The sequence below is a fragment of the Geotrypetes seraphini genome, chromosome 8 (genome assembly GCF_902459505.1).
Source record: "Geotrypetes seraphini chromosome 8, aGeoSer1.1, whole genome shotgun sequence".
Lineage (NCBI taxonomy): Eukaryota > Metazoa > Chordata > Amphibia > Gymnophiona > Dermophiidae > Geotrypetes > Geotrypetes seraphini.
This window is the reverse complement of record NC_047091.1, coordinates 12887332-12914211: the sequence shown is the minus strand read 5'-3', so window position 1 is coordinate 12914211 and position 26880 is coordinate 12887332. Positions and strand designations below refer to the sequence as shown.

General features: G+C 42.3%; 1 protein-coding gene across 7 annotated transcripts in view; it reads right to left on the bottom strand.

Moving 5' to 3' along the window:
* The window catches only part of HIVEP3 (HIVEP zinc finger 3), a 391298-nt gene that overhangs the window by 15903 nt on the left and 348515 nt on the right, over positions 1-26880 (bottom strand). For all 7 annotated transcript variants that reach the window (XM_033954082.1, XM_033954084.1, XM_033954087.1 and 4 more), the window contains 2 exons: positions 26481-26656; positions 553-651 (listed from right to left, as the gene is read on the bottom strand). In XM_033954082.1, the coding sequence (XP_033809973.1) occupies positions 553-651; positions 26481-26656 (275 nt within the window). The remainder of the gene's footprint in view (positions 1-552; positions 652-26480; positions 26657-26880) is intronic.

Below are 26880 nucleotides of genomic sequence, written 5' to 3'. Positions count from 1 at the left end.
AATAAAGTAAAAAAAAAAAAAAAAAAAAGAGCCTCTTTATTCTTAAAAAGCCTCAGCATTAAATGCTTGAAGGCAGACCATTTTCCAGCTTTACAAACTTTTCATTGTTTTAAAACTGCAGCAGAATGGTTTGCTAACGCTGCTATTACAATTTGGAATAATCTACCTGTTCACATTAGGACCGATACTAATTATTTAAGGTTTCATAAAAATTTTAAAAAACTTTTTTTTTTATATGATTTGTTATAATATTCATGGTATCTTTATTGGAAGCTTCTAAAACGCTATCAATGATTGAGGAGTCAATTCAGAGCAGTTTTCAAATACATCTATAATGTATTTTATAAATACAGATTCAGATGGATTCCACTGTGACTGTTTTCAGCCTCCTAGCTGCTTGGCTAGGGTATCATGACGATATTTTAATTATTGATTGATTTGTATTCTCCCATAGACTTTACGGCTTCTTTGGATGTAAATCGCCTTGAACCATTTTGGTATAGTGTGATTAATAAGTTGTGTATTAGATCAGATTAGAACAGTTCACAGTACCTTCTTCGGCGTCCAAGTCCAACAGTGAGGACACGGTCACTCCCATCTCCTGACACTTTTTGCTGTGGGCCTTGGATTTCATATGTTTAGTCAGGTTCCCTGAAAGAGAGCAAATCAGACTATCAAGAAGGGGTTCTTTCCCCTACGAAACGGTGCTCAGGATAAAATTCTCTCTGCTGGTCAGGACATGCACCCATCTAGACATAAAGGGTTAGAGTTTCTTTCAGCTGGTAAGACTTGCACACCGATGACCTTTTCTTTGCAAGCAACAAGGAAAAATGTTCTCTCAGCAGCTGGCATTTTGCTTGTTGTAGGTTTCTGGGTCTCGCTGCGTCTTTGTCAGGTGGAAACCAATGTTTCAACCACCATGCTGTGGCTTTCTTCAGGGTATGCTCTGAAGTCTGCAGTATGACTTTGTAAATAGTGGGTTCACTGACCTGACTGGGAACAGGGCAGTCCACCAATTTGAATTTTGGCGGGAAAGTCAGCTGGTCAGAAATTTGAATTTTGTGGTGAAAGTCCATAGGATGGACTTTAAAGATGTTCTCCCCATGGAACTGGGTTAGATGTTCTCTCAGGGTTTCCACAGCTGGCATATATGCCACTGCAGGGGGTCTCATATGTAGTCTTGCATGTGCCAGCTGCGGAAACCCTGAGAGAACATCTAACCCAGCTCCACAGGGAAAACATCTTTAAACGTACCAGAGACTTTCACCACAAACTTCAAATTTCTGACCAACTGACTTTCCCGCCAAAATTCAAATTGGTGGACTGCCCTGTTCCCAATAAGATCAGTGAGCCCACCATTTCCAAAGTCACACTGCAGACTGAAGAAACCTGAAGAGAAGTCACAGCATGCTGGCTGAGACGTCGGTGTCTACCTGACAAAGACACAGCAAGACCCAGAAACCTGAAGCAAGAGCAAGAAAAATGTTTCTAATTTTTAAAATTGCCTTCCTTTGATCGCCTAAGGCTTCATACATGCCGCAGCTTTCTCTGAAGAGAAATTAGTTTTCTCTGTTTTATATTCACTCCCATCCTCCCTCCAGCTGTAACTATATCTGGGTTGTTTTTTTTAAACTTGTTATTTTTCTCCGCTGCCCTTCCCTCAATCTACTCAGTAGATCTTCTTATGGTATTGATTCTGCATTTCCCTTGCCTGTTTCTCCATTTCCTCAGTAGTCAGTGGTATCTGTTTATTATGTGGTTGCACTTCAGTAATAATTGCTTCCTCTCAAACTTTTGGGACAGTCTCAATGACAAGTTTCAAGGAACTGCATCTCGCTTTCAAGTTGCAACAATAACCGAGCCGTTCCAGCATGGAAGGAAGGCACCGGCAACTCATCCTTACAACAAAATCTGTCAGCGGCCCAGAAATCTACTAGTGAGCAAGACAAAACCTGCCTGAAGTCTAGGAAAATTCTGCTGTTTTAGACTTTGATGTTTCATGGCGATACCTATTAACATTCTCCCCAACTATTCAAATATCCAAACCCTCCTTGAAGATATTTAAGATGCTTGAAAACTTAATTTATTACAGGCCTTTAAATCTGCTCTCAAATACTGATTTTCTGCTGATTAACCCTTTCAGGACCATAAGGATCGTAGGCCAATTTTTGTGGTTTTGACAACATTTTTATGGTAAAAAGGCTTGCAGATGCCAAAAAATTGATTTTTTTTGTGAAATATCATTATTTTTATTTAAAAAAAATCACACTTCTGGCTTATGGACAGTGTGGCAAGTGAATCTTCTCGTCAATCTAGCAACGACGCTAATGAATGAATGTCGGAACCAGTTTGTTTACATAAAGGCAGTTTCATATGGAATCCGTACATATCAAATTTAGAACTGTAGACTATCCCAATCAAAATTTATAGGATTTTAAAGTTATGGGACAAATATGTCCCTTGGTCCTGAAAGGGTTAAGGCCATCTCTCTAGTTGGCGTATTTCTTGAATTTGGTTTTCACTGTATTGTCTTTTTCTTTAATCACTTTCCTGCCTTCCTTGTGCATCCTCGATGCGATGAAATACAGCAGACTCTCAGTTAAAGGCACCCATGGGAATTGATAGATGCTGGATAAATGTAGTTTCTGGCCGCTTGAGCGTTATTATTAAAAATAGGCCTAACATACTATGCTGTACCATAAACTGTTCCAGACAAACTGCTGGACTTGGGGTAGGCAAAGCGTGAGCATACTCAGGTGTGATGTGCCAAGTTTACACTTAAATTTCTGCCAGAAATAGATTTTATTTTCATTTTTATTTAAAATGTTACAATATTTCTTTGATTTTGGTTTTTTTTCTGGTTGCTTGAGTTCCAGTTAACAGAGTCGACTGTATTACGTAGTAACTAATAAGACTCTTTTAATAAGGTTCGATAAAACATGGGCTTAGTGGATTTTAACGAAGGACTTTCTCCACATGCTAAGCCCAGACTTAACCCCCCCCCCTTTACAAAACTGTAGCGTGTTTTAGCGCCAGCCGCAGTGGTAACAGCTCCGACGCTCTTAGGAATTCTATGAGCTTCGGAGTAGAGAGTTGCGTGGGGACACAAATCCCACCCATCCCCGCCCATTCCCTCCAGGATCCTCTCCGTCCCCGCCAGGATCTTCTCCATCCCCATCAAGATCCTCTACGTCCCCATCCGTCATCGCAAGGAATTACCTCCATGCCCGCCTGCCCATCCCCATAAAAAAATAGCAATTACTTCTGACAGGATCATCAATTCCAGTTTCTTTTGTGTTTGTGCTGCTTTTTTCCTTGTGGAATCTCTTTGGTGGAACCCTTTTTTTGTTTTCTGTTCAGGTAATTAACTTATAAACCCCCTCTTTTATTAAGGCTGACGTGTCCATTATATTATATGGTCGAACCCTGTTTCCAAAGCCTTCCATCCCCGTGGGAGTCCCGTTGGCTAGACGGGGGTCCCCGTGGGAGTCCCATGGGCCAGAGGGGGGTCCCTGTGGGAGTCCCGTGGGTTAAGGGGGATTCCTGCGGGACCCCCGCGATTCCCGCAATCCCCGTTCCCGTGCAGACCTCTACTTCGGAGTTGTTACTGCTGCGGCCAGTACTAAAAACCACGCTATAGTTTTGTAAAAAAATGGGGGGGGAGGGGGTTAGAGGCATTAAAATAGGGCTTTTTTTAAAAAAAGATTATATACTAATACACTTCCCCCTCCATATTTGCAGGTTTGGCAGTAGCAACTTCAATTATTTGCACTTATCCCCTTACCGGACCTCGTTTACAACTTACTTTTTAGAGCCTCCATAACCTACTTAGGGTAGACTCTGACCCACCCCTGCCTCGCTCCTGCCTCCCGGACCCCTCCACATCTTACTTTTTAAAGCCTTGTGGTCTAACGGTGAAGTGGGGGCAAGAGCAATCTTCTATGCTCCTGCCCCATGCAGAGCCGTGAACATATAATGGCCGTCGTGAGTTCCCATGAGACTAGCTGGAACTCATGGCAGCCATTTATGTTCGGTGGCTGTGCATGGGGCAGGAGCATAGGAAGATCATTGCTGCTCCACTTCACCGTTATACTACCAGGCTTTAAAAAGTAAGCTGTTGAGGGGTCAGGGAGGTGGGGGGGGGGGAGGTGTCACAGTCAGTCCTAAGTAAGTTGCGGAAGGGGTCCGGAGGTGGGAGGGAAGCAGGGGTGGGCCAGAGCTGCCCCTAAAGTTATTTGCAAATTTTTATTATTCGCGGGCCTGCTTTGCCCCTAAACCCTGTGAATATGGAGGGAGGAATGGACTTCCGTTAGTGCTCCTGCATTTTTTTATTTTTATTTTTTTGCAGGTGTCTCATGCATGTCTCCTATTTTGGAGTTGCTAAGTGTTCCCACATGAACCCTACATTATTCAGTTAGCATATGGCAATCCCAAAGTGCTAGCTGGATGATACGAATGAATGCCCACTCTCAGTCCATGGCATGTTCCCTCCCAAAAATATATTTTTAAAAAATTGGTAACATGTGGCTTACCATGCGCTTCCTGCTGAGATTAGAACTCTTCCATTTCTCCCAATCTTTAGAAAATCTTTTAAGACACATTTTTTCAGTTATTCTTATTGAGACCCACTAATTAGATCTGACCCTTTTATTTCATCAAGTATCTTTATGTAAACTGAGTCGAGCTTCTAATTAGAGAATGACACAGGGAAAAAAAATCTGTCTCCATCACTGCCCCATCCCCGGACCACTGTCCCCTTCACCGCCCTGTCCCCTTCAAAGCCCCTTCCCTGCCATCCTCTTCACCGCCCCGTCCACGTCCCCACAGCATCCACCCTTCACTCTCGCCAGCGGTCCGAGAATCTCCCTTCCTCCCCCTTACCTTCGCGGCTCTTTAGTAAAGAAACTTACTGAAGCCTGCTTGCCTAGTCGCGTGTGTAAGCTTCTCCTTTGACGCAACCGAAGTTGCGTCAGAGGAGAAGCTTCCGCCCACACACACGCGACTGCAGGCAGGCAGGCTTCGCCGGCTTCAGTAAGTTTCTTTACTAAAGCGCCGCGAAGGTAAGGGGCAGGGAGATAGATGTGGCCATAGGTAGGGAGGGGGGCAATGTGCGATCGGTGACCACGTGCTTTCCCTCCCTTAACTGTGGGGAGAAGGCCATTCACCGCTCCACGGGGCGGTGGATGGCCTTGTCCCCGTGCCCGCAGTGAGCACTTTTCCCCCCCCTACCGTTTTGGCGGTTTAACCGCGGCAAGCCGCGGGTAACTGCCACCATGTCATTCTCTACTTCTAATTTAGAAGATGACCTAGTATATAAACCCAAGGATTATATTATAATAAATTAAACCAAAGGATTAGACTAACAAGCAGAAATTTTGTGGTAGCCTGTTCTTATCTGCTTAGCACCCTTCAACAAAAAGACCCTATGTGAACTGTTTCATGCTAATGTTTATTGATAGGATTAATGTAATATACAATATATTTCATTTTTACCCTGATGCTATAATCATCTTTCTCTTAACGTTTCCTCTTCGTCTACTGTGAATCTTGTTTTTTTATTCCATTCCCAATGATATATTTCATTATGAACTGTATAGATATATTTAAACGTGGCGTATGAATTAAATTTGAACATGAGTCTCGCACGCGACTCTGACTGGTCGACTCCCTTTATCACAGTTTATAATCTGACCCATTTCTATTAATTTAAAAATAAGAAAACCTGTCAGTGGCAACGGAGGTTAGACAAAACGTCCCACTGACGGCAAAAAGAAAGAGAATACAAAAGTGACCCCCCCTCCCCCCAAGAGGGAAGAGGAGAATGCATCTCAAACACACCAGTTTCAGAACAATTTTTCACTTCTTCCCTGAACTGAGCCTATAAAGTTAAGGGGTCCTTTTACTAAGGCACGCCAACGATTAGCGTGCGGTAAATGCTAATGCGTCCATAGAATATAATGGGCGTGTTAGTCTTTAGCGCATGCTAATCGTTAGCACGCACTGAATTGGTGAGTGCACCTTAGTAAAAGATGGGATAAATAAGGAGTTAGTGGAACCTCCTTGAGAGGAACGGTCTATTTCAAGTGAACTACGACCCCCCCCCCCTTTTTTTCTTTCTAAAAAAGAGGCCAACTTTCAAACTCCTATCCCCCCCTTCAAAGGATGTGACACTTCAAATACAATGAACCAGGCATTATAAAAATTGTGTTTGGGAAAATGGATGCCATCTTTCCCCTTCTTCAATGTGTTTTCATGATTTGTATATAATAATAATAAATTTATTTATATATTGCAGTACCTCACGGTTCAGTGCAGTTTATCATAAAACTTGCGGATAAATATGGACCAACAAAAGCTGGAGCAGCTGGAGTTCAGAAGGTACTGAAAAAGTAGGAAAGAAGAGATAGAAAGTCATTGAATGCTTCCGTTAATGAAGTAAAAAAACGGAAGCCCAGAGCAAAGGATATGCAAATTTATTTGAAGTATCCAGTCTTTGTCCGCACCGATATAGTGAGTCAGAGTACTGAGCTCAGAATCCAGAAGACTGAGCAAGAGAAAAAGGACAGTTGCTTAGTTTAGCACACACACAAAAAAAGAGCAACCATGAATTTGGATGCAATAGAAGGAGAAATAGAGCAAGAGGAAACCGTATACAATGGAAGCTAACTCCAGAATGCCAGATGGCTTCTAGTACTAGATAGGAGAGTAGAAAGAAACTAGACAGGAAAAGGATCTAGGTGTCATGGAAGACTGGGCGTCAAAATGACAGATGACATTTAATGTGAGCAAGTGCAAAGTGATGCGTGTGGAAAAGAGGAACCCGAACTATAGCTATGTGATGCTGGGTTCTATATTAAGAGTCACTGCCCAGGAAAAGGATCTAGGTGTCATGGAAGATCAGAGAAGGTTATCATGCCGCTGTACTGGGCTATGGTGCGCCCTCACCTGGAGTACTGCGTCCAGCACCGGTCACCGTACATGAAGGAGGACACGGTACCACTCGAAAGGGTCCAGAGAAGAGCGACTAAAATGGTTAAGGGGTTGGAGGAGCTGCCGTACAGCGAAAGATTAGAGATAATGTGATATAACATGTGAGTAAAAATATACGCTCAAGTGTGAATAAAAAAGTGCATTAAGCTTAACACACTTTATTAATTAACATTGGCCCCATACAGTACAATTTCTCCCTATAAAAATACTGTCTGAATACATCATTTCACTATGTTATAGACTTTCTGAACTTAGAGAAAATACATTTAGTTGTGGTGTTGAGGGCGAGGACTTGACAACTTTGTCACCAAAACAACTGGCTCTTATTAATCTAACGAAGTAGAGCAGGCTCCCGCTGGGCGGGATGGACCTCTGGTCTGACCCAGCGGAGGCAAATTCTTATGTTCTTATGTTTCCCAAGTCGTTCCTGGAGAACCCTCCCCTTGCCAGTCAGGTTTTCAGATATCCACAATGAATATGCATGAAGTTGATTTGCATATACTGCCTCCATTGTATGCAACTCTTTTTCATGCACGTTCATTGTGGATAGTCTCAAAACCCGACTTGAAAGGGGGTATTCCAGGACTGGCTTGGGAAACAGTGCTGTAGGACAGTACATGACAATGCTGTTACTCTGTATTTAGCCGCACAACTTTTCACTGGTAGTCCTGCAAGTTATATTCGGGCAAAGAAGAAGTTCCCTTAACACGAGCTTAGTGCACCAAAAAAAGGCTTACTGCACGACGCACTAAAGCAAGGTTGTCCAACGTCAGTCTTCAAGGGCCACAATCCAGTTGGGGTTTCAGGATTTCTACCATTCAATCACCACCTAAACTCAGAATACTTCAATAAGCAAAAACAGAGGAGCCCTCCCTATTCACACAACCACTACCTTCATACCCGACTTCAATCATACACACAACAGGTAAAAAGTGTGTGTGTGTGGGGGGGAGAGCAACTCAGTTCTGTTTCATTGGTAAAAAGAACAACAACAAAAAACCTCACTGAAGGGTGTGTTTTGAGGTCCTGGATTTGTTGCGGCCTTGTAGAACAACAAAACCCCTGACGCAGCTACGAGCGAAACAGGGTCTTCCCTGTCGGGTATTTGGCTTGCAGTGCCCTGAACTGGAGTTCGTTTTGGAAGATGACCTGAATGCTTCAGGATTGCACGACTTATAAGCTAAGTTTATTGTTCCCTCACTTAAGGGTAAAAAATAAAACTATTTGAAAATTTAGTCAATCTTTTTCTTTTAAACTGATGGAACTGTGGAATGGCTTGCCACTTACTTTAAGGAGTATAGGCTCCTTTCAATCGTTTTGAAAAACTTTAAAGACAATTCTGTTTGCTAATCATTTTCAAAACCACGCCTCTTAATTTTCCCTCAACTTTTGGTCCCTTTTTTTTTTCCTCTCTCTCTTATCTATGCACTAAACTAAACTAAACCTTGGGTTTGTATACTGCATCATCTCTACATTCGCAAAGCTCGACACGGTTAACAAGGGTTAGGGTAGACAGGAACTCCAGTGAAAGGAAAAGACAAAATGAAGAGAAAATTTAGGACAGAGGAAGAGTTACATTTTTGAAAATAACCAGATGTACTATAAGTATAGTTAACCGAGTTGAGCTTCTAATGGTGATGACCCGGTCTACAAATCCAAGTTTTAGTTTAGTTCTTTCACCCATACAGGATTTTGGACTTGTGCTTCTTGAGTGTATCTATTTTTGTCAGGAAGGGGCCCCTTCCGCAATGGAACTCCTTCACCAATTGAGACTGTATTTTCCATGATTGGAGTGTATGAACAACGGAGTTGCTGTATCACACTATGGTTTTTGTGGGGTGTTTTTTTTTTTTTTTTTTTACCAATGAAACAGAACTGAGGGTTTCCCCCCCACTTTTCACCTGTTGTGTGTATGTGTATAATTGAGGTCGGGTATGAAGGTAGCGGCTGTGTGAAGGGGGGGGGGGGGGCGCTCCTCTGTTTTTGCTTATAGGAGTATTCCGAGTTCAGGTGGTTTCAGGATTTCCCCAATGAATTTGCATGAGATCTGTTTGCATGCATTGCTTCCACTATATGCAAATACTGTAGATCTCATGCATATTCATTTTGGGAAATCCTGAAAACCCGACCTGGCGGTATTTGTCCTGCTCTATTTGGTCGATTCCTTTCAGACTTTCAAAATACTGAAAGGAATCGACCAAATAGAGCAGGATAAAAAACTATTTACAATGTCTAATGTGACAAGGACAAGAGGACATGGACTAAAGCTAAGGGGGGACAGGTTCAGGACCAATATCAGGAAGTTCTGCTTCACGCAACGAGTGGTGGAAACCTGGAATGCTCTCCCAGATGAGGTAACTGCGGAATCCACCATTCTAGGGTTTAAGAGTAAGTTAGATGAACATCTCCTTATGAGAGACATAAAGTGACATGGGTAAGGGTAAGCTAGATGTGCATCTCTTATGAGAAGCTTAGAGTGATATGGGGACTAATACTATGCCAGGGTACACCTGGCGGGGCCTCCGTGTGTGCGGATCGCCGGACTTGATGGACCTAGGGTCTGTTCCGGAGATGGCACTTCTTATGTTCTTATGCAAAGAGCGCGCGCAAACAGAGGTTACACGGGATGCTTTAGTGCAGGGGCGTCCAACCTCAGCCCTCGCCAGGTCGGGTTTTCAGGATTTCCCAAAATGAATATGCACGAGATCTACAGCATTTGCATATAGTGGAAGCAATGCATGCAAATAGATCTCATGCATAGTATTTATTTTTGGAGGGGATACGACATGGCCATGGAATGGACACAGTGGGCATGGAAGCAATACAGTCATTGTAAAAAAATGAGCTTAGCATGGGGAAGTCCCACATTAGGGCACACTAAGCTCATTTTATACTCCAGTTCGGAATTGTATTTAAGGCAATGGGAAGTTAAAAAATAAATAAATAAATAAAACATCTACTTAAATATAAATCAATGTTCAACTTTATTTTTCAGATGTGACTACTTATCTTTTTAAGATTGGAAGATTCATCCCTTCAATAGCTACTACCTAGAATGAGCTAGTTTTTTCTGCCAGAAACTGCTTTAGTTTGTACAGTTGCATGATTTTTCAGCAAGCAGGCTTGGAGATTATAACGAATTTAAAACCAAGAACATTATTAGTGTGGCTAGAGCATAAGTAATGGATAAACACTGAAAAATAGTTACAAAATCTCATTAAAATATTTCTGAGATTTCAGTCTTTTAAGATCTGGTTATCAGAAGGCGCTTCTTTAAAAAGTGATGAACGAGAACTGAAATCTTTACATGGCCATGCAAAAGTGAGAGATCAAATTAATTTTGAAAATACATTTTTCCCCCCCCTTAAAAACGGCTGTTTCAATCTAGCCCCTGATGCAGTCTCTGACAAAAATGTTGGCCAGAAGCTACTGAAGGGATGAATTTTCCAATTTAAACTAACATCAAATTGAAAAATAAAGCTGAACATCAAGATTTAATATTTAAGTGGGGTTTTTTTAACCTACAATGGAGAAATATGTATTAAGAATTAGCATATTTCTAAAAAAAATTCTGAGGTTTTCCCTTCTTTTTAATCATTAAAAATAATAAAATAAATGAAAATACCTATGTGAATTATATAATTTTCAAGAATGCACAGGAAAAGAGAGAGAGAGATGTGTTTCTTATGAAAAATGGGACTCCAAAATAAGAGTTTGAGTCATATTTGAACCCTAATCGGTCTGATTTAGAAGGATTATAGATATTAACATCAATTTCATGCTGTTGAACATAAAGGGCTCCTTTTACTAAGGTGTGTTAGCGTTTCTAGCGCACGTAGGAAATTACCGCGTGCTACGCTTCTAGAACTAACGCCAGCTCAATGCTGGCGTTAAGGTCTAGCGCGCGTGGCAACGTAGCCTACGCTAGTCTGCGCGTTAAAGCCCTAGGCGCACCTTAGTAAAAGGAGCCCAAAGTGTTATAGATGTGGTTTTAGCAAAATGAGCTTGCTAGTCAGTGGGACAGTGTTCAAACGGTTGACATCAGAACGGGGCACTTCGGTTACTTTTAGCCTGCAGACTTTGCACCAATATTCAGAGGAAAAAGCACCAATGTCCTGTAGGTTTGAAATTTGTTGCAAGTGCAGAGAACCCACAGATGTTTGTGCAACACATATATGGAGCTGCACAAGTTATTTTCCACACTTGATTGAAAAATGCCTCCAGGAATGCCTCCTCTACAAACTGTCTTCAGAATATCATGCTATATTATTACAGTGGCATTTCAATTAACATTTTTAATCTCAATTAATCGCACGACCAAGAGTGTTTTAATTCCGATTAATCGCACGACCAAGAGTGTTTTAATTCCGATTAATCGCACGATCAAGAGTGTTTTAATTGCGATTAATCGCACGATCAAGAGTGTTTTAATTGCGATTAATCGCACAAGTGAAGGTGTTTTAATTGTGATTAATCGCACAATTAAGAGTATTTTAATTGTGATTAATCACACGATTAAGAGTATTTTAATTGTGATTAATCGCACGATTGAGTATTTTAATTGTGATTAATCACACGATTAAGAGTATTTTAATTGTGATTAATCGCACGATTAAGAGTATTTTAATTGTGATTAATTGCACGATTAAGAGTATTTTAATTGTGATTATTTGCACGATTAAGAGTATTTTAATTGCGATTAATCGCACGATTAAGAGTATTTTAATTGTGATTAATTGCACAAGTGAAGGTATTTTATTTATTTCCCACTGCAGCTCTTTGTGACTCTGGCCAAGTCACTTAACCCTCCGTTGCCCCAGGTACAATATAAATACCTGTATATAATATGTATAACTGCTTTGACTAGCCACAGAAAGGCAATATATCCAAACCCATCCCCCTTCCCTTCTGTAAAAGGACTGATAATCTCTCTCCCTCCCACCCACCCCAAATCATTACCTTGACCATAAATTCTGCTGGTGACCCCTCCAGTTCTACTTGTAGGTCTACAGCTTACTCCCCCTCTCCCCCCCAGTGGTCTAGCTTAAAGGTGGTCTTCTGCAGGTCCCACATACACTGCCTGCAGCCAGCTCCAAAGCTCTTCCTCTGGCTCGCCCAGCCTTCTTTGACATCACTTATCTGTTTCCGAATGGGAAGGATAGGTCAGAGGGAACGTTTCAGACCAAGCTTCAGGCAGCTAATGTGCAATGCTGCCGCTTTCGTGGAATAAAAAAAGACCCTCTTTAAGGCAGACTGGTATTGGGGCTAGTGATGTTGAATTGTTGCATATTGGGGTGAAGAAGGTGTTGATTGTACCAAAGACAGGGGTTGGGAATGGAAGAGACAGGAGATACTGCAACATGATTAATTTTCTTAATCACATTTTTTAAAAAATTGTGATTAATTAATGCATTGATTGCAGAGTTAACTGTGATTAAATTGCAGCCTTATATATATCTAACAAAAATCACCATTGTAACCACCTGGTCACAAATGCAACTGTGTAATAGTAAAGTTAATGCATAGTTACTGAATAATCTTAATTATTGTAATGCTTTGTACACCGTTATAAATGGATCACTTTCCAGATGATTGCAGTTAATGTTGAATAAAATCTTGGTTCTAAGCAGTTTTTATTAAAAATTAAATTTTCTATGCAAAGCACAATTGTACGTAACTCAATTTCTCTTACTCATATTCTGCTTTGTTCTCTTCCTTTTAAATTTTTTTTAATTAAATTTGGCTTTTATTGCATACTGGTTTTGTTGTTTTATCCAAAATTAAATGTAGTATATTTAAAAGATTTATTTTCATGCAGCCCATAATTAAGCTATGAAATGTGGTCAAGTAAAATTCAAAAAGGGTCTGGACAAGATTCCTGTAGAAAAAGTCCATACAAAAAAAAAAAATTAATTTGACAAGTAGATTTGGGAGAGCCATTGTTCATCTCTGGAAGAGAGCAATGGCACCAGATTTACTATTTTAGAATCTAATGACAAAATATATCACTACAAGCTGAATATTTTAAATAAATATATCCACAGAAAAATATTCATCCACTAATCACCATCAGAGATTATATGTGCCACGTTCCCTTAAACGGAGAAAAGACCTCAGTGTTTCTCAGGAGAATACCTGGGAAACTTTCTATGGCAAGTGTTGAATTGCCACAGAGAAATACATCCTTGGTCTCAGAAAAACTCCGTGCGTGTATCTTACTATAATCACTATCAGAGTTTTAAAATATATTTTAAAAAAAAATAGGAAACAAGCACTTATCTCAAGTAGATACTTTGTCCTCTGATATTGCAAAAATCACCGCAGTTCACAGTTGAAACCAGTGCTGATTTACCACACTCGGAAAAGTAATTCAAATTCCTTCCTAGGATAAGTGTTTGTTTCCTATTTTTTTTAAAATCTATTTTAAAACTCTGATAGTGATTATAGTAAGATACACACACGGAGTTTTTCTGAGACCATGGAAGTATTTCTCTGTGGCAACTCAACACTTGCCATAGAAAGTTTCCCAGGTATGCTCCTGAGAAACACTGAGGTCTTTTCTCCGTTTAAGGGAACGTGGCACATATAATCTCTGATGGTGATTAGTGGATGAATATTTTCATGTGGATATATCTATTTTAGAATCTGCCATATACATGTGATCTGGACTGGCTATTTTCGAAGACAGAATGCTGCGCTCAATGAACCTTTGTCTAGCTCAGCATGGTTTTTCTTATATTCCTATAATTAAAATAGAAAAATATATGCAATAAAATTCTCTCCCACTTATACATAATTCCTCTAAATGCAGTTAAAATGCATATTTCTTTTCTTTCTAGTTCCATCAATGCAAAGATGTAATACCACTCTCCGTCCAAAAGAGGGACTCTAATTACAGTAATGCACTGTAGCTGCAAGTTCTGTAACATTCACATCTTCTCTCTCCTAACACACAACCACAGTTTCCGCCACATTAAAGAACAGATTTTATCAAATCATTTCAGTGTTCAAGGCCCGTTTAAAAGCCCACCTCTTTGAGAGTGCTTTCGACTCCAAACTCCTCTCACCCTGGCTTCTGCATCCCTTAACCTCTATGTCATGTCTTGTTTGACCAAGTTAGATTGTAAGCTCTCCCAAGCAGGGACCATCTATAAATGTCAAAATGTACAGTGCTGCATACGTCTTTCAGTGTTTTGCAGGCGCTGTTTCCAGAATCAGTAGTAAAGCAGATCTACTATGACTAATGCTCTATTACTGTTTTCAGAGTTAGCAAAACACACAACACTATAACAGACGACATCTTGAAGAGTTCGTGCAAAAAGTATCATCAAGACATACTTTTTTCACATAGAGGGTGGTAGATTCCTGGAATACCCTCCTGGGGGAGGTGGCGAGGGCAAAAACAGTACTGGCCCGATTCTCAAAATGGTGTCCCAATTGTAGGCGGTGATAGGCGTCCCACCACCACCTAACGGACCAATCGGGATGCACGTTTTTAAAAAAAAAATATTTTTGCAGCGAACGACGCCTACAATGTAGGCGTCTTGACTCACACCTAGGCGCGTCTACAGATGCCTAAGGCTGGCGCAGGCTTGGCTTAGGCCAGAAGTGGTCTTAGGCGTCCGCAGGCATGCCTAGGCGCTTCCATAGGTGTGAGTCGTAGGCCTGTAAAATGCTGGCCTACATTTAAGACGTCTGTACAAAAATTAGATGCGATTCTGGATGCCATGCCTAGTGATGATTGACACGCAGTAGAGGCCTGTTTTGCAGGCACTGTTTCCAGAATCAGGCCCTAATGGAATTTAAAAACGTGCGGGATATACATAGAGGATGTTTAATGAATAGTACAATGGCCACAGAGTGAAGTCCCTAAATCTTGCAAACTGAACCTTTGTCCTGAATTTAGGGGCTCACTGATTATTTTTAGCCTAGGCGCAAGACATTAAAGTTGATAGGAGCTTCCATTTTAAGGTAGGTGCCCATTTTTAGCAAACTTAGGATCCTAAATATGACTGATAGCAGGAGCCTAAATTTGGGTGATTCGTTTCGGGGTGGAGGGGTTGTTTGTAGTTTTTTGGGACGCCTTTCTTTGTTTGTAATAATTGGCTGCAATAGATTCAAGTATTTATGAATTTCTTCTCTCATTGCTAAATCAGTTGCTGGGTCCACTTCCTATCTAATCAAATGATCCCCAAATATATTCCCCCCCCCCAAAAGACCACAGGGCTCATTTTCAAAACACAAAGATGTCCAAAATACAGCATAAATCGGGATTTGAATGTTTTTTTTCTTGCCAAAACATCCAAGTGCTGATTTTCAAAATGAGCTTTCTAGATGTCTTCCTAGAATTTTTAACCTCTGAGCTTCCAAAGTTCAGGAGGGGGTCACATTGGAGGTGTGCTATGAGCAGGTTTAGCACTTGGACGTCTTGTGGCAATAATCAAACATTTCCCAAGACATCCAGAATACCAATTAGATGTCTGGAGCTAGAGCTGTTTTAGAAGCATGATTAAATCATAAACATTCATACTGCCCCAATGGTCACTAACCCCTTTCCCACCCCCCCCCCCCAAATACATGAATCAAACGGTACATACTAGAGGTCTGCACGGGAACGGGGATTGCAGGAATCCTGCGGGTCCCGTGGGGATCCCCCCCTGACCCACGGGACTCCCATGGGGACCCCCCCCCTCTAGCCCACAGGACTCCCTCGGAGATGGAAGACTTCGGAAGCAGAGTTCAACTTACTGAGACCTACTTAAATTCCGACGCAGCTGAGAGACCAGTCCGGCGCCATGGTGGAAACAGCCATGCTGGGCAGTGAGCTCAGCATGCACACGGCTGAAAGCCTTGCTGATTGGTCCGGCGGCGTGGGGGGAAGAGCAAGCAAGGCTCTCAGCTGTGTATGTGCTGAGCTCACTGCCCAGCATGTACACAGTTGAGAGCCTTGCTTGCTGATTGGTCGGCAAGGCTAGAGCGGAAAGACACAGGATGTATTTAGTGATCCGCCCACACCCCGAAGGCCCTGATACTGGCGAGACTCGAACACGAAGACAGTGACCTGAGGAGACAAGGAATCTAGCGATTTTTTTTTTCAGACCTGAGCTGAAGATGTAGCGGCAGTGAGCACAGCAGCATGAGGAGGTGCTTCAGAGAAGCAGGAGGATTCGACAGCCGGCAGTCAGATAATTAACTTAAACATAAAAGAAACTGTGGAATCGAGGATCCTGATGCAATCTTTTACCTTGTTGTATATTTTCATATTGAGTTTTATTTTTTAATTCATCTGCACCTTTTTCAAATAAAGATTGCATCAGGATCCTCAATTCCACAGTTTCTTTTGTGTTTGCGCTGCTGTTTTCCTAGTGGAATCTCTGGTGGAACCCTTTGTTTTCTGTTCAGGTAATTAACTTATAAACCCCCTCTTTTACTAAGGCGTGCTATCCGATTTAGTGCCCGCTAAATGCTGACGTGTCCATTATATTCTATGGACGCGTTAGCATTTAGTGTACGCTAAATCGGCTAGCACGCCTTAGTAAAAGAGGGGAAATATAAGTTAATTACTTGAACAGAAAAGGGTTCCACCAAAGAGATTCCACAAGGAAAACAGCAGTGCAAACACAAAAGAAACTGTGGAATTGAGGATCCTGTCAGAAGTAATTGTTGCTTTTTATGGGGATGGGCAGGGATGGAGGGGATTCCTCGCGGGGACGGAAAGGATCCTGGCGGGGACGGGTGGGATTTCTGTCCCTGTGCAACTCTATAGTACATACCTATCTCTAGAGCAGCAGCATCTATAGGGAATGGCATGGGGAACAAATTTGTCCCCTTCCCCACAGAGACCACAAATTTGTCCCCCTTCTCCGTGTCATAAATTCTCAACCTCAGTCATTCTTCAATGCAAGGCTTGAGGGTCAGCAGCTGAACCCATTAATACTCTGTTATATACCGCAGGACCATGAAGAAGTTCTATGCGGTTTACAATGATTTAAAAAAAAAATGCTACAAATTGAGTAGAACTAACATAGTTAGAGATTAGTGACTAACAGTGTATGAGATCAGTTGTTATGGGAAAGATTGTGTAGATCAGCTATCTAGGTACTTCAAGAACAGATATGTTTTTAGGTGTTTCCTAAATTCCCCATAGTTACTTGCATGCATTTTTCCAGGTCTTCGTCCTATAAGATGTCAGGTCAAAAGCACGCCGGGACAAAGGCGCGCCCAGGCAACTGAGCGCAGTGCGGAGGCGCGCGCCGTTCAAAATTACTGTTTTTAGGGCTCCGACGGGGGTGTGTGTGGGGGGAACCCCCCCCACTTTACTTAATAGACATCGCGCTGCGTTGTGGGGAGTGTGGGGGGGTTGTAACCCCCCACATTTTACTGAAAACTTAACTTTTTCTCTGTTTTTAGGGAAAAAGTTAAGTTTACAGTAAAATGTAGAGGGTTACAACCCCCCAAACCCCCCATAACGCCGGCGCGATGTCTATTAAGTAAAGTGGGGGGGGGGGTTCCCCAACAAAACCCCCCGTCGGAGCCCCTAAAAACTGTAATTTTCTTCGGCGTGCGCCTCCGTCTTGCGCTCAGTTGTCGGCGCGCGCCTTTGTCTTTTGCCGAGTTGTCTATGAACCGTCCCATAATGCTGCTTGATAAGAGAAAAGATGATGATGTCTTTTAAATTTACATCCTCTAACTGGTGGAGAGACAAATTTCAGGTGTGAGCTTCTCTTATGTCTACTGGTTGAGAAAGAGAAGAGGTCACTTATATATTTAGGGGCTAAACCGAATAGTACCTTAAAGCAAAAACATCCATAAGAACATAAGAAATGCCTGCACCGGATCAGACCTTGGATCCATCTAGTCTGGCGATCCGCACACGCGGAGGCCCAGCCAGACCTATCCTGGCGAAGACCTTAGTTACTCGTATCCCTCAATGTGTCTTTCAAACTTCGCATGTGCTTCCATCAGCAAACAGGATGTGAAAAGGAGAATGGAAAAAATGTGCCTTTATATTTCTGGACACTCAATGAAACAAATGGGATACAAAACTGTAGGTCATGGTTGCCGTAGCTGTCTCCAAAATTGACAGGAAATGCATATTTAAGAATGGTAGAATGAAGCATTATGACATCACAGTATCAACTCTGGATACCAGAGACTTTCTTTAGTGTCTATCTCAACCTCAGTCCTTCTACACCAGCATTCTTCAATACAAGGCTTGAGGGTCAGTGACTGGGCCCATTCAAACCCTAATTCTTCCCTATCTCCTTAAAGAATGACATCGGGATGGTTTTTCATGGTTAACCGCGGGGATGGGGACTTTGGGAAAACCTAGTATAGCAGCACACAGGTGTCTGGTGCGTGGTATAGTAAACCATAGAGAGGGAGGACTCAGGCCCATATCCCACTCTATCCCTTGCATTTATGATGGAAAGTGTGAGCCCATCAAAATCCTGCTATACTGCCATATAGGTGCTACCTGGAGCCATAACGGCGATTGGGGGTAGTAGACAGGTGGGTATAGTGGCTTTGGGGAGAGTTTTGGAAGGCTCACCATACATTATAAGGGGGTTGTGGTGAAATGTGTACCCGACACCCTTTATGTGACGTTCACAGCAGTGCTCTCTAAGGTGCCCCACTGGGATGTGTGTGGCCAGTGTAATAAAAATGGTGGCCTCTCCTACATCCAAATGGCTTGAGTTTAGACATTTTGATCTTGGCCTTTTTTGTGGTTGAAAATGGGCGAAAAAGTTAGCCATCCTAAGGTTGGACATCCTGATTGCCAAGATGTCTAAATTGGTGATTTTTTTGGGGGGAGGAGGGGGGATGATGGACATCTAGTGGTTTTGAAAATGGACGTTTTCGACATCCGAAATTTGGATGCACTTCTCAGGATGTCCAAATTTTGACTTAGATGCACTATTGAAAATACCCCCCCCCCCCCCGTCCTGGAAGAGTTATGGTCGACTGAATTACACTTTCTGGTGGGCAAACCTATATTCCAGTTACAAGTAGGAAAGAATGACGCAGAATGTTTGGGATATAGTAACACATTCAAAATGGTGTGGAGCCCATTGACTGCATTTATTGAGTCACAATATCTGTCATGTACCTTTCCTTTTATTTGACTTCCTTACACATCCAGGGTGGGTGGGTGGGTGGAAGGTGAATGTATTATTGCTTGCTAAACTTAATTATCTATATTATTGAAATTAAATATGTACTTCTTCTTTTATTAATTATGGGGAGGATGGGGGAGAAAATGATTGTATTTTGAATTATTTGTATATTTAAAGTGCATTCTGTGTAGTGTTTATGTTTAAATTCATTGTATGGCACGGTTAACATTTGAAAATTAATAAAGATTTATTAAAAAAATAAAAATAAAATGCCTCCCCCCCAATCTCTTTTTCTTCTAACACTGTAACAGACCATTAAAAAAAAAAAGATACTACAGATCTGTGCAAAACTAAATCGGATGTATTATTTTTACAGAACATAGGAAATACAGTAAACACGCTCATTAAACTAAAGACCCTTTTCCTGTTTTGCAACCAAAATATTTCTTAGAAATGTGTGTTTATAAATATAATTCCACATCTGAGCATGCAGAAAGCCTCAGGTATTGCCACATAAGACTGCTGGCAATCCATCTATTTCAATTGTATGCGACTCATAAAAATGTTTACTTTTTAAATCTAAAATTATTTACGAGACTGGCTACATAGGTAAATATAACTCAGAATACTGGGGAAAAAAAAAAAAAGATATGACTTCTTCCTCCTTATAACGAAATGTGGTTCTTATTAAACGTAATCTCAACAGGTGCAAATAGAAATGGGCTTTGCTCATATTTAACCAGAAACGTGCACATAAAAAGTGAAAAGTACAAAGAAAATGAAATCTTTGCCACCGCTAATTATTTGTGAATGAAAATTTTTACTTTTGCACATTCATAGACATGTAGAAACTATTTAACCCCCCCACTTTTTTACAAAACCGCGAAAGCGGTTTTTAACGCCTGTTGGCACGCTGAATGCTCTGAGCAGCTCCTGACGCTCATAGGAACTCTATGAGCGTCGGGAGCAGCGCAGAGCATTCAGCGTGCCAACAGGTGCTAAAAATCGCTTTTTGAGGTTTTGTAAAAATGGGGGGGGGGGAGGGGGAGTAAATGAGACACAGATTTTATCTCTTTTGCAAGTTTTTGGTGGTTTTTTTTTTTTAAATAATAACTTAACTTGGACATTTTTACTAAGCCACAATAAAATTTGTGGTTGATGCAACTCATTATGAGAATATTTTGTACAGTAGTTGCAAATTTTATGTGGCAATCAGTGGGGGGTGGTCCCATGCTGAATTGTGGTTCCTGGTTGCAGTTATCACACGAATACTTACTGCCTTTTATTTAGGGTGCACTACGGAGGGTCATTTTACTAAGGCACGCTAGATGTTTTAGCGTGCACTAAACACTAACGTATGCCAACATGTCCATTATATCCTATGGACGCCGTTGGCACACGTTAGCACAGGGGTAGGGTACTCCAGTCCTCGAGAGCCGTATTCCAGTCGGGGTTTTCAGGATTTCCCCAATGAATATGCATTGAAAGCAGTGCATGCAAATAGATCTCATGCATATTCATTGGGGAAATCCTGAAAACCCTGACTGGAATACGGCTCTCGAGGACCTGAGTTCCCTACCCCTGCATTAGCATGTAGCGCGCACTTAATCGGCTACCGCAGTGGTTCCCAACCCTGTCCTGGAGGACCGCCAGGCCAATCGGGTTTTCAGGCTAGCCCTAATGAATATGCATGGAGCAGATTTGCATGCCTGTCACTTCCATTATACGCAAATCTCTCTCATGCATATTCATTAGGGCTAGCCTGAAAACCCCGATTGGCCTGGCGGTCCTCCAGGACAGGGTTGGGAACCACTGGGCTCCCGCACCTTAGTAAAAGGACTAGTAAGTTAACGGTGCGATATCCAGTCAGTGGCAGTAAGTACAACGTAATAGCTGGGCTAACACTTCTGCACCTACTCTCTTCCTTAGTTATGGCCCCTGACAGAGAAAATCAGAAAATTTACATAACATGCAATTTACTGGGCAGTAACAGGCAAAGTACCAGAAAACCCCTTAACATAGTTGTGCAGTGGCCTTAAGCTTGTAAGATTTTCCATAAGAATTTCCCTAACTGAGCTCTTTGGCTTAGCAGGAGCAGAAGGAAGAGTAAATGGAGGATCATAAAATGAGGAGGAGGAGGAGAGTATTCCTTAGAGGCCTTCCATCAGCAATTATCTTTCCGATCTGAAGACCTGCCAGCCACTGGCTTTCCTTAGCAAAAGATGGCCTGGGTCAACTAAACACTTGACAGGAACGGAGTTTTTCCCTAAAGTTGTAAGATCCTGAATTTTCAATTTCTATTTTATATCATGTTGGGCAAACTTTGAAACAGCTGCAGGAAAACAGGATCAACTGACTTGGGTTTTTAAAAAAAAAAATATGCATTTGACGTTCCACTTTTTTCCAAGGGTAGGCACAAGGCAGAGCGGCCCATCTACTAGACAGAATAAGTTGGTAAAATTTAGGGGTGATACTGGCACTTGGCCTCCAACAATCATCACTTCCTCTGACCCCCCCCCCCCCAACATGGTCTCTTATATAAAAATCTTTTTATTCAAAATAACAGTAGAATAACAATTTTAATAATACAAAAGCAAGCAAACCAACAAACAACAGTAGAACCCCAGCCTGGACTCTTATGGCCAGGGCGAACAAGTCAAATCCCCCTCCCCCGTAATCCCACTGCAGCCTGCCCATCCCTCCATCCATCCTACTCCTCCTTAGTAAATACCCTCCCCCCTTCGCTACATCCCCTGGTGGAGTCCGCAAGGAACTCCCCTTAATCGTCCTGGTAACAAAGGCTTTTGCAACTGGTTCAAAACTTGACTCCGAATCGTGGGAGAAAGAGTAGAAAGATAAGGAGACCAGGTCAAAGTAAAACTCTTACTACATTTTCTAGAAAGTGGCCAAAGAAGCCTGGAGTCTGTTCCGCCAATAAACATGGTCTCTTATGTTCCTTTCTTTCTACCCTTCCCATCATCCCAGGTGTTCAATGCCTTATCTCTATTCCTCTAGAGCAGGGGTAGGCAATTCCTGTCCTCAAGAGCCGGAGCCAGATGAGGTTTTCAGGATATCCACAATAAATATTCATGAGATAGATCTGCATCTCAAGGATGCAGTGCATGCAAATCCATTCCATACATATTCATGGTGGAGATCCTGAAAACCTGACCTGGCTCCGGCTCTTAAGGACGGGAATTGCCTAGAGTGGTGACACAGCAGTCAGTATCTATATATGCAGCTGGCATGGGGCCTTGAGCATTCATGTAAACTCAAACATGCCAGCTCCCGTCAACGACTATGCCACTACTCTGGAGAGGGGGAGGCATGACACAGTCACTTGGTGGGGGAGGTGGAGAGGGCAGAAAAATGAGAGAGATGCTGGACACTTTGGTGTGGGGGGGGGGAATAAAGGAGAGAAATGCTGGACATCAAAGGGGTAGGGCTCGGAACCATGTGCCTGGGGGTGGTGGGGGAGGAGAGCACTGCTGAAGCTTTTCCTAGGTTATATGTGTGGTATACGGTATATATGTGGCATGTGGGGTATTTTCTGTTCCAGGAACCCCCGTGAATTTCTAAAAACCGCAAATGCGGTTTTGCGTCTGTCGAAAGGCAGGAGAGGGCAGCTGGGGCGCCGGTGGGTGCGGAAAATCATTTGCGGTACACTCCGACTGCCTCTTCCTGTTACTAAAGTCAGGCTACACCAATCAGGAGCTGCTTTGACTCGCAGCTCCTGATTGGTGTAGCCTGACTTTAGTACAGGAAGAGGCGGAGCATATCGCGAATTCGGGGGGGGGGGGGAGCACTGTATATGTTTTTCCTGGTATATGTGTAGTATATGTGTGTGTCTGGGTGGTAGTGGGGAGGAGAGCACCATTGAAGTTTTACCTAGGGCATTGGCTACCCTTGGGATGACCCTGCAAGGCAATTTAGCCTGATCACGTTTAGAAAAGTGAACCTGTTAAAGGAGACAGCTATGTCAATTAAGACACACGTATTTCATCCTTGTAAAAATCTTACTATTAGACAGTCAAAACTAAGGGTATCACTGTTGAAGCTTTTGAGGGCCACAGAGAATACCTATGAGCTCTTTTTCTTTCAGTCATACATTCTGGTTTGACAATGCACTTCAAAGAGCTAGAATTCTGTAACTGACTTAGCTGTGTTCTTATATTATAATTACCAGTTTTAGAATCTTTCTGCATTGGTACTACACCCAAAAGGCCACAAATATTTATCAGCTTTTCCAACGATGATCTTCTAAACACAGACTTCCCTACAAACACTAAAACCAGTAACCATAACCCAAAGATTATGAAAGATATGCATGGGTTCAAGATGACAAATGGCTATGAAAAGAGGTCATTGCAGGTAAGATTAGTAAAGTAAAATTCTGAAAACCTAAGCATTTTTAGCACACCTTCAAAACAAAGCCTCGGCCATCTTGTAGCTATCGTTCTAAAAAGGCAGCTATAAAGGGACATGTACGTTTCCAAGCTTTCTTTTCTGTCATATCATGAAGAAATCACTTTGCCCTTTTTGTCGGGCTACCTATCCAACCAAGATGGGCACTCTTCTGTTAATTCCTTCCAGGACTGAATACAAATGTTACTCTTTCAGAACATTGAAGGTACCCTTTTTCCGAGCCTAGTTAAAGTTTGGCTTACAGATTACTTCCTACTGGCATGCACTCTCTTCCCAAAGTATGTGTTTTTTGACCCATCAGTTTTATCCAGCTCCTTGGGGTTCCAAGCTCAGTTGGAACCAGGGAGTGGGATCCAACACCACGAGTCTCCATGGACAATTAAATAGGAATTTGTTTTCGTTATTATTCATCCTTCCTCATCCTACTCTAGTCCAGTAATCATTGTGACAGCCTTCTGTAAGGAGTAATACAGCAGCATCCTCTCTGGAAACTTATAGACGTGGGTTCTAAAGTCCAGTCACTAGGTGTCACTGTTGTGCAATGACTGGCACCTTTTCCCTTCCAGCTTTTCTCAGCCCTGACTAACCCAGTTAGAAGACTTAAGGTAGAAAAAGAACCCAAGGCCCTCCGCATGGTGGTGCACAGCAATGCCACTAAGTCCCCTCCCTGATCTTTTCAAGTGTGCGTCAAGTTTGCTCGCCATGTTGATTTCTGTGGCCCATATATTAATGAATTTGACTGTGCGTATTTTAATAAAAATAATTATAAAAGGGAGGTGGAACAACATTTACAGATAACCTTTAAGGTAGGCAGAGTGGAATTATAGGAAGGTTACATGTTTCCACATGAGGTTCTAATTCCTTATCACCTTCAGGGAAATCAGTTTATTTTGTAAATATAATAAAGAGGGAAAAATAAGTAGCTGTGCCTATGATGATTTAGCTTTTTTTTTGAGGGCAGGAAAAAAGCAAGAAGACTCACCTTCATTGCTAAGGTTTTCACTGGCACCTCAAAATTCCCACATGTGCACCTTTCCTTCATAGTGAAAAATAATGGTGCCAATTCCATCAAAAGAGTAGAAAAGTGAAAACGATCACTGATGTAAAGGAATTGTATTTTATAGTGTTTCGCAAGCATAAATTAATGTCATCTAGATTAGAGAATGACACGGTGACAAAATTCATCACCATTCCCATCTCTATGTCATTCTTTAAGGAGAGACCACTGACCCTCAAGTCTTGCATTGAAGAATGCTGGTGTAGAAGGATTGAGGTTGAGACAGACACTAGAGAATGACAGTCTCTAGTATACAGAGCAGATATTGTGATGTCATAATGCCTCATTCCACCAATGCCTAAGAGCCAACCTCATCAGTGATGTCACAATGGGTTCAGTATCCTATTCTTGACTCACATAAGACTCAGAGTATAAATGGGCACAACCACTGACCCTCAAGCCTTGCATTGAAGAAAGCTGATGTAGGACTGAGGTTGAGATAGACACTAAAGAATGACATGGGATTTCCTGTGGTTATCCCCAGGGACAGGAACAGTGATGAATTCTGTCACCGTGTCATTCTCTAATCTAGATGGTAAGCAAAATTCTTTAAAAGTGAATGCCCAAGCTTCAATAATGAGCCATATTCAGTGTATTACCAATTGGTTTACGTATGTAGCGTGCGTGTCTGATGTCATTTGGTAACACTCCTATGGTTGTTTTTAAAAAGCAGGGAGTTACTTAAGACATTTCGGAAATGATGATTCAAAAAGTCTAGCATGTGTATTTTTAAAATACTGCACCCTTCCCGATAGGCAGTTGGTAGACTTAACTGTGAAATTCAGTAATATGTTTGTGTTTTTTAATCAGCTTCTCTCTCATCTGTTTTGCCAATTCAAAACCAAACAACAACTGTAGACTGCACTTTTACTTATGTTGACAAATTAACTTTTACCAATACACAATGCTAAGGACAGATAGCAAATGCAAGGTCTTGTTTGCACTTATTTTGACTCTGAAAGTTCTTGCCATCTCCTCGAAAAGATCAATGGGAATCATCCCTATTAATATAAAAATGAACTGTTGAGATTAAAGTTAATATGCCAAGAGGGGTTCATAGACAACGGCGCGAAAGACAAAAGCGCGCGCCGACAATTGAGCGCAGCGCGCGCCGCCGCTCCGCTCTAAATTACAGTTTTTAGGTGCTCCGACGGGGGGTTTTGTTGGGGAACCCTCCCAGTTTACTTAATAGACATCGCGCCTGTGTTATGGGGGGTTTGGGGGGTTGTAACCCTCCACATTTTACTGTAAACTGAACTTTTTCCCTAAAAACAGGGAAAAAGTTAAGTTTTCAGTAAAATGTGGGGGGTTACAACCCCCCACAACGCCGCGCGATGTCTATTAAGTAAAGTGGGGGGGTTCCCCCCCACACCCCCCCCCCCGTCGGAGCACTAAAAACAGTAATTTAGAGCGGCGCGGCGGCGCGCGCTGCGCTCAATTGTCTGGGCGCGCCTTTGTCCCGGCGCGCTTTTGACCTGACACCGCCAAGAGGTACTAAGGCGGGATACACTTCCCCTTGACTCTTCTCCGCTTTAAAACTTTTTTTTCATAGAAAATCTGCCTAGGTGGCACATATTTTCTCTTGTAGAGATACAAAACCGGAGAAAACTCCTCCGATAATGACCTCCTTAGTGTTGCTCTTCTCTCGGCAAAGGCCGCCACACCGGGTGGCCTGCTATCCGCCCTCCCTCTCCCGGTAATGGAGGGCATCGACTCTGCGATGCACCTGAGCCCTGACGGAAAGGAGACTCCCATCAGAGTCTATGGCAACGCACAACTATGGCTTAACAATGGAGAGGGGGTTCGCCCATTTGCCACCCGGCCAACACACTGAATCTTTGTCAGAAGGTCAACATGCTGTGAGAGGTGGTGTGAATCCGTCGGCATCTTACCTTTGGTTTTAAAGGCAAAGTTACAGTACTTGCAGACAAATGGCCTGATGTCTGTATGTGTGCGAATGTGTTTCTTCAGCATACTTGGTTTCTTGCAGCGGATCCCACATTCCTCACAGACATACTTCCCTCGTCCACGGCCTCGCACATACACATATTCTTCGTTTGATTTGTACCTATGAGCAACAGGGTTCATTAAAGAGAAGATTTCCACCTCACAGCAAATCACAGCTATCCTCAACGGTGTCCACATCCTACCGACACTGGAGATGTAACAGCAGAGATGGAGCCTGTCAATGGGTTTTTAAGCAATTTCTGACTTTCCCCTGCAAAGCCTTTCCCTCTTAGGGGCTCTTCCAATAGCCACCCAGGGTTGCCACCTCACTCCAGATCAACCAAA